This window comes from Pistacia vera, unplaced genomic scaffold (genome assembly GCF_008641045.1).
Source record: "Pistacia vera cultivar Batoury unplaced genomic scaffold, PisVer_v2 Contig947, whole genome shotgun sequence".
Classification (NCBI taxonomy): Eukaryota; Viridiplantae; Streptophyta; class Magnoliopsida; order Sapindales; family Anacardiaceae; genus Pistacia; species Pistacia vera.
In genome coordinates, this window is record NW_022196831.1 from 613023 (window position 1) to 621495 (window position 8473).

Below are 8473 nucleotides of genomic sequence, written 5' to 3' on the forward strand. Positions count from 1 at the left end.
ATTTAAAATTGAACTGAATTAAAGTTTTTAATGTTTATCAAAAAGTTATTTAACTTAGTCTCTTACCATTCTAAACTTACTCTTCCCAAATACATGATTTCTTTTCAAACAAATCTTTTATCAATTTCTTAAATCCCATTAAATTACTGTTGCTATAAAATTATGAATATGTACTATCTAAAAGTCAAATTCTGATATTGTTTTCTATTTTTAATAAAAATAAAAACTAAATATGTCATTTATTCTATTATAATAGTATTCCATCTCTAAACTTAGTTTAACTTCATTTATAAGTTCATTATAAATTATCTCACTTGCTATTATCATCCCTTATTATTATATTATCAAGAGATAATAAACATTCCCATACTCTAGTAACATACTAAAATGGGAGAAACCACTAAATTGGAGGAATATTTTTTTATGGTAAAAACAAGTTAATTTTTCATCGTAATGGTTCTCATTCTGTACAAACCTTAATGGAAACAAGGATTGACCACAACTATAGTCATAGATCCACCAAGCATGAGTGGCGGGGACGGGTCCCCAAAATTTTGGGGAACATTACCATGCCCACCCATAGATCCACCAAACATTTCGCACCACTCATGTTCATCCACGTGTCGGCACAAGATTCCATACTTCAATAAAACGACATTGCGTTTAGGTGAGAAAACGTAAACAAATGCGAAATTATGTGGCTTCCACTAGTTGAGCTTGAGGTAAGACCGCCAACCGAAGTTCGGTGCGCGGTGTTCGTTGCAGCTCCCAAATAGAGAGAGAAATGACTCTCTTACGAAGAGTTTCTTCAAGCCTCCCTCCAGTTGTTCAATTTGCAAACAGACCCTTCCATTCATTGAAACTCACAGGAGAGTCCCCTGACTCCTCTACCTCTCCTCCTCTCACCCATGGCATACACGTATTCCACAGCCCTGTAAGTCTTTGATCTCTCACACTAACTTTCACATCGCCATTGTTCTTTTGGGTTGCAGCGAAACAGTAACAAATAAATTTTCTAGCTTTAGCATTGGTATTTTATTTTATTTCTTGAATAAGAAGATATTTTTTGCATTCGTTGTTGAATCACCAGATTAATGGACTACTACTGTGGTTGTTTTTCTAGTTGATAATTTGAGTTGTTTTTGAATTTAGGATGAAGTTGGGATTGTAGCAAAGCTATCAGAATGTATTGCTTCAAGAGGTGGAAACATACTTGGAGCTGATGTTTTCGTGCCCGAAAACAAGAATGTCTTCTATTCTAGGAGGTCCCTCTATTGGTTTCTTTCTTTAATTTACTCAAAGTTGTTGTTGATTTTTTTTTTTTTTTTTTTGGGTAAAAGAAAAACCTATTGGTTTGTGAGAGTAGACTTTTATTGAGTAAAATGCATGTTGTAGTTATATGTTCATTTGTTTGTTTAATGATAGTGGGTTCTTGGAAGAGATTGATTTTGTTTGGAATAGTTTTTCCTCAATTTCTTTTATTCTAGAAGACCGTGGGAATGTCAGTTATGTTTACTTGTTTGATTTTATTATTTAGGTTTCTAATTTGTATAGGATTGGAACATAGCAGTTCTAATCAGTAAAATATTTCTTCTTGTTATAGATGCCATGTGTCTGTAAAATTATGCAACAGATTATGTACTCCAGCTTTTATAGTCCAATGTTGTGGCTTTTTGCTTACTAAATTTTGTATGTATTACTACATTTGTGTCAGAACTAAATATTATTGAGATGCTCGTGAGTGAACCTGCAAGATTTGGTCAATTCATTATTATTTTCTTTGAAAATGATCAAAAAGGTGATGATGGGTTGGATTTGATATGCACTAGTCTGTCTAATGCAGACTGTATTTTTGGCAATAAGTTGATTATAGTATTTGATCTATCAGAATCACAAATGATACTGAATCTCCAATTGTGTGTAATGTGGCAGTGAGTTTATTTTCGATCCTGTTTTATGGCCACGGGAACAAATGGATGAGGACTTCTCCAAGCTGTCAAAAATGTTCAAAGCTATGAGATCTGTAGTTCGAGTGCCTGATAGAGATCCCAAGTATAAGATCGCAGTTCTTGCTTCAAAACAGGTATGTTTTGTTACTTTGGTGATAAATTCTCAAAGTTTGAAGATTAAAGTTATTATTTCTTATCCTGCAGGATCACTGCCTAGCTGATTTATTGCACGGATGGCAGGATCGTAGACTTCCAGTTGATATAACTTGTGTGATAAGGTGAATTTCAAGAAAAATTTCATTTTCTTTCAGCTGGTCATTTTCATTTCATCAGTGCTTGTAACCACCTTAATATTTATGACAGTAATCATGATAGAGGTCCAAACACCCATGTGATTCGCTTTCTTGAAAGGCATGGCATTCCTTATCATTATTTGCGTACAACCAAAGAGAATAAAAGAGAAGAAGAGATTTTGCAATTGGTTCAGAATACTGATTTTCTAGTACTAGCCAGGTACATGCAGGTAAATCCGAATAAGTTGTCTAAGTTGCTCACCAACTTTTATGCTTGTTTCATACTGAGCAAGAAATTTTGTTGGTTAGTGGTTTAAATGCAAGTTCAGAATGATATCGAAGGAATGAGTTTGTTTTTTTCCTCCCTTAATCCTGCACATCATTGTATCTAATTTGAAAATTTGGAAAAATGTTGTAGTCTGTTCTTGTTGGTATGTGCCTACTAATTTCAGAAAGTTATGAGGCCCATTTCCATCACCATCTACTCAAAAAATGCGTGTACCCTGCATTTTCCCCTGTGGAAATAGGATTGTCCAACTTCTGCATCTTATACAGATCTGTTTATGTAATTGAATCAACTACTGGAATATGAATATTTTTTCTGCAGTTATTGTCAGGTAATTTCTTAAGGAGTTATGGGAAGGATGTAATTAACATTCACCATGGCCTTTTACCATCATTTAAGGGTGGAAATCCATCTAAACAGGTTAGTTCTTTTCACTCTATAATATTTGAAGATGTCATTGTTATAACAATTTCAATTTTTCAGCCCTGACTTCCATATATGTTTAATTGCTAGATCATGTTGGCAGGCTTTTGATGCGGGTGTTAAATTGATTGGTGCAACAAGTCACTTTGTAACTGAAGAACTTGATGAAGGGCCTATTATTGAACAGATGGTGATTATTATACTCTTTTTACACTGTTTTAAGTATTGATTTTACTCAATGTTTGCCTTGTTAAACTTTGTACAGGTTCTTGTTGTCTGGGTTGCCATAGTTGGTTAAGCTTCACTTTGTGTATGGCTGTTTAAATTATGATACAATCTAAGATTGAACCTACATCTGACTAGACTTAAGGTGAGAGAAGAAGTTTGTCAAATTTGGGAAACAGCATGAAGAACAATTTATACAAGGCTGCCTTGTTAAATTTGGTACCGATTCTACAGTTCTGGGATTGCACAAAATGATCTTGGTTCAGCTGTTTGCTGCTGTTTAAATTACAATAAAATCTAAGATGAAACCTACTTAAGACTATACTTAAGATAAGAAGTTTGTCAAGTTCAGTTCAAAGCATGACAAAGCCACTGCCATTTGTTGCCTCCACACTGATTTTAGAAAAGTAATTACTCATGCTAGTATCTCTGAAGCAGGCTTCTGGGGCGCTGTTTCAGATACAGACCTAATGTTTAGCATTTTTCGGGGACAAACTATTATTATTATTGTTATTATTTTACTTTTAGGTGGCTGTTAATTCTCTTTTGATTTATAGCTTAATACTAATTTATCATATACTTTCTAACAAGCCCCTAAAAATGTCTGCAGGTTGAGAGAGTTTCCCACAGAGATAATATGCGAAGTTTTAAACAGAAATCAGAAGACCTTGAGAAACAGTGTCTTGCAAAGGCTATAAAATCATACTGTGAGCTTCGAGTGTTACCTTATGAGGTAAACAAGACTGTTGTATTTTAAGGGGAGAAGAGAAAAAGGAGAAAAAAAGATAGATAACAAAGTTGGAAAGGGCAGCTCTCTGTACTTACATTCAATTATTCATTCAAAGTATTCAATCCTGAGATCACTGCTACTCTATAGAATTTTTCTTATACATACAAACATTTGAAATTTAGTGGGTAAAGTTTATCTTCTCCTCTGCCAACATGCTGAGATGATCATTTGTCACTGTAATTTGAATCGTCATTTTGAAATTCATTGTGCAATTTTTTAATTGATGCTTGATGCGCCTTATCCTTGCATCTGATTTTTGTTCCTTGACGTAATGTTCATCTTTTATTAAATGAGGTTAGGTGGTGGACCTGGTGGCTTTGATCTATCTGTATACAGAGTTTATGTAGTCTGTTTGTTTGTCAACTTAGGTTGGCATTAGGTAATCTGTAAGCAGAGATCAAGCATTAGACACACCATCTCCCAATCACATGCGACGCCGAGCATGAGAGTTATATAATAACATTTTATTTATGTATAAATCATTGATTGTAAATGTGGATTTGGTTTATTGTTCAATTAACATTATGATATGGTGAACTTATTTTCTTTTTAAAAGTACAGACTGTAGCTTTAGTATTTTGGGAACTTCCAAAATGGGGAAATGAGAGAGAAAGAGAGAGAGAGAGAGAGAGAGAGAGAGAGAGAAGCGTCTTCTATTATGAGATTTGAACCATTATCCAATCTCATTTTATTGTGAGCATGATAATAGTGGAGGAATTATGGAACCATCATACGAAAATATTTTTCTCTAACAAAATTAACCTTCTTTTTGTCAGTTTTCTTCAATATGCACATAAGCACAACAAATTTCATTGCTCCTGTGCATATTATATCACTATAACAAAAGACTATATCCATATTTAAGGCGTTTTAGCATAATATAAACACTATGCCTGTCCTATTCTTGGACTTTATGCACAAGCATATGTTAAGCTATATGCTATTATTGATACTCAAAGATTCCAAAGAGAGTTCAGCTGCTTCAAGGCTGTTAACTTGACGGAGAAGATTTTGAATCCCATCAACCCATCTTTGTTTATGGATTTTGCTTTTGCATTTGAACTCTAAGAGACCCTGTCCCGTTTTGAGTCCGAAATACACTTCCTCAGTAATCTCTCTCTCTTTCTTATATGGCCAAGCACTACTTTCATCACACACTCCATAGACAATACCTAATCACAGTAAAGCACATTCATATGTTAGTTAATAAACCAATTCAGATATTTCAATCTCAAGAAAGCTGTTTGTACCAAAACTCTGTCTGGTGGCTTATAGTAAAGGCACAAATGAATGGAAAATTTATCTGCTTACATTTGTTCTTCTTGGAGAAGGCTCCTCCTACATGTTTGGTTTTGAGCGTAACTATGACCTGAAGATAGACCCACTTTCAGTGAATTATGCACTTTTCATTGAAGACATGTAACTTGTTTTTTCCTTAGATTACTTTTTTCTTTTTACCTGAGATTTCTTGTTGATGTAGACTGAGGCGAACTTCCACCGCAACACTCCTGCAAATAGCAATAACAAGAACTTTAGATCTGTTCTCTCAAATTTGCCAGGGATAGCATTCCTAAGCTGAAATTCGAAGTCCGGTTACCTTTTCTTGTGTGTTGCAAAAGTTCACCAGCACAGGGTGGACCCTGTTCCTCCGATTGACTGCGAAAAACATCTGGCCAATGAGTTTCTGCTATACCCCTCTCATAAGGGCTTATAGAGGCATTCTTCCTTGCTTCTTTTGGCAATCTTGCTTTCAGAGCTGCTTCTCCTCTCAAGGCTATTTTAGTGAAGGAAAAATAAGTTATGTTAGACGATGCTCAATGACTGGAAAAAAACATGCTGTGCAGTTTTAAATTTCATTTTGATGACTGATTTGGGTTGTTCAAAACGAACTGCTTATAACAGCAAAAAAATGAAAATTGATTCATGTTCGGTGGGAAACTGAAATAGCTTTGCGATTGAAACTTATTCAAAGGCAAGGCTAATGGACATCGCAACTACCTGTTGCTGCTGCAGCTGTAAGAGTCATCAGATCTCCTGGAGTTTGAATGTCCACTGCTGATCTCACAACAGAGGCTACGCGATCATGATCAGCTCCAGCTGATTCAGCTATTTCAATGCAGTGTGATGCCAAGAGCTCAGTAGCCGAGGCCAACGCCATGCTCATTTTCGAGCTTGAGCCTGAGTTATCGGAGGTTCCTGCTGCAGCCACAGAGGCCAAGGCTGCGGCTAGTCCAGCAATAGAGATAGCAGAGTGCATCCGTGCATTTTCAACACGGGCCTTGTCTTTCTTCTTCACCTTGCTACTAGAGAGCTCCTTGTGGTGGTGGAACCATTTCCCAATTGATCCTGTTCTCCGAGCATTTCCTGAGTTCGCTGTGTTGCTCGACTGCATAAGTGAAGAAAATAATTAGAAATGACTAATTGCTCGAATTCACCATTGAGAGTTGATAAATTCTGTCTTTGATTTTTATTCCTTATTTCAGTCATTTCTCAATTCTATTATTCATCCCATCCCAAAACAAAAGTTATTTTTGAACTAGCATATATGTCCAGATTAAACAATGACAAGATCGGGAAATAAAAAATGCACAGTTAAAATTTTTAACGTGTTACTATCTAGAAGCATGGAGACACCCAAAAAAAAAAAAAAAAAAAAAAAAAATCTCAGAAGAGTAACTTACAATCTGTGGTGCATGAAGTGTGTCTGGCATTGCAAGGAAACTCTTGTCAAGTAAAAACTGTTTTTGTTTCTGAGCAATAGCTTTTGATATTTCTGAAGCAGACAGACTCCAAGATCTGGATAAAAACTCCATTGGCTCTCTCGGTGTTTGTGGCTGACGGATAGAAGGCAAAGATGAAGCCACTTTCAGCTCTCCATCTTCCTCTAGACCAGAAAAAGAACCATTTTTACAATCTGAATAAAGCCCATTTTCCATTTTACTTTCTGTATCCCTTCGGTGGCAAGTAGTGACTGCTTAGCCTGCAATATTAATTGAAGGCAGATAGTAGTTGCTTAAATTGATGACTCAAGATGACCACCGGCCTTTTGAACTAATAAGCAACTCAGTGTGTAGCCAGCAGATTGAAAGTACCCGTTCTTAAAATTTGTTTCCTTAGTATTTCCTGAAGCAAAAGTTGGTTGATTGTTGAATAAGTATGCGTCAAATGAAGACGACCCAACTGGTGGTCCAAAAAAAAAAAAAAGATAATTAAAAGGGAGAAAACCCAAAAGAATTTTGAAAAGATTGCTTCACTCTGTCAAAAGCAAAGGACTTAAAAAGCCATTCTCTCTAAACACACAAAAAGGTAACACACTCAAGTGTCAAAGAGACTTGCTTGACCAAACCAAAACCTAAAAGCTCTCTACAATGAATACTGAATAGACCCATCATTTTCTCTAACAACAGCTTCTTATATATAGGCATTATAGACCCAGAAAGAACAGTGAGACAGAATAGATTACATAAACAATTTCAAAATCTAGTGCTTTGAACCCCCATGAATTCAGGTAATGTTTAATCAACAAAAAATCTTACGGTCTTACAGACAAAACAGAGTTCACAAAACTCGAAAAATAAGACAAGGAGTTTAAGGAACATTATCCTGGATAAACGGGGTCGGTTTCTTAACATTCATGCAATTAAGGAACATGTATTATAATAAAATATTTGATTAAATTAGTATATATACTAAGAGACGTATTGGGCTTTCTTTTTTTAATGGGTTTAGCGCCCTATCACTTTGGGTTGCTGGCAGTTTGAAAAGAGTGCGCGTGACCAGCCAATGGCTATGCATGAACCGTGTCTGGGCGGTAGGGACGGCTTTGAATTCTCTTTTTCCTCTTGCTGATGTCGTGGATGCATGCCAAATTTCATATATAAACGGTTCAGATTGCTTTATCTTTTTTCCATAGATACGCTTCGCTAATGGGAAGCCTTTGCATTAACAAAAGCTAAGAATTGTTAATTGATTCGAGTTAATGATGCCCATTGGACTTCCGAATCTACCTGATTTTTAAGCATATATATTTCATCTTTTACTTATTAATAGAAGATACTCAAAGGGATAAAAGTTTATGTGGTATTTCAATTCAATGATGGGCTGCTGTAATTAATTTTCCGATTATTTGCCTGCATCTACTGAGAATGTCTGGTTGAATTTCGACAAAATACAAGTCAAGGCCTGAAGCCATGTAAGATAACAATTATACTGCAGTACAAAGGGAAAAACTTTTGGCTACAGTAACTAACCTTTATAATATAATTTTGATGTATCAATATTATGTCAATAAACGAGCCAACCATAGATCTCGAAAACAAATTCAACTTTTAATATCTAGCTCTCTTATTGCTTTGAGATTAGAAAACAATCCAGTAACCAATATGCCAAAACCAAAAGCATATTCTAGATGGAGTTGTGGGGTCAACCGCGTACACTAAACAGGGTTAAACGTGATTTAGCTAGATTCAGGTCGGTTCGCTCCAACCAAACCTGGTCCCAAGATGTT

At 35.6% G+C, this 8473-nt stretch overlaps 2 protein-coding genes across 3 annotated transcripts; one reads left to right on the top strand and one right to left on the bottom strand.

The window, feature by feature from the left end:
• The first annotated feature begins 689 nt into the window (after positions 1 to 689).
• Positions 690 to 4186, top strand: LOC116120799 (formyltetrahydrofolate deformylase 1, mitochondrial). 2 transcript variants are annotated; one of them, XM_031406771.1, is made up of 8 exons: positions 690 to 934; positions 1153 to 1277; positions 1933 to 2083; positions 2154 to 2227; positions 2313 to 2472; positions 2850 to 2948; positions 3055 to 3141; positions 3787 to 4186. In XM_031406771.1, the coding sequence occupies exons 1-8, from the start codon at positions 785 to 787 to the stop codon at positions 3931 to 3933; spliced, it is 993 nt and encodes a 330-aa protein (XP_031262631.1). In that variant the 5' UTR covers positions 690 to 784; the 3' UTR covers positions 3934 to 4186. The 2 variants fall into 2 exon arrangements, with proteins under 2 accessions (XP_031262631.1, XP_031262632.1); XM_031406772.1 differs by having other exon boundaries at positions 1153 to 1265.
• Positions 4187 to 4694: 508 nt separating this feature from the next.
• Positions 4695 to 7583, bottom strand: LOC116120797 (VAN3-binding protein). Its single transcript, XM_031406770.1, has 6 exons — positions 6648 to 7583; positions 5965 to 6352; positions 5564 to 5740; positions 5425 to 5474; positions 5278 to 5335; positions 4695 to 5138 (listed from the first exon to the last, which is right to left on the bottom strand). Exons 1-6 carry the CDS (start codon positions 6900 to 6902, stop codon positions 4900 to 4902), a joined length of 1167 nt encoding a protein of 388 aa, XP_031262630.1. The 5' UTR covers positions 6903 to 7583; the 3' UTR covers positions 4695 to 4899.
• Positions 7584 to 8473: the final 890 nt, after the last annotated feature.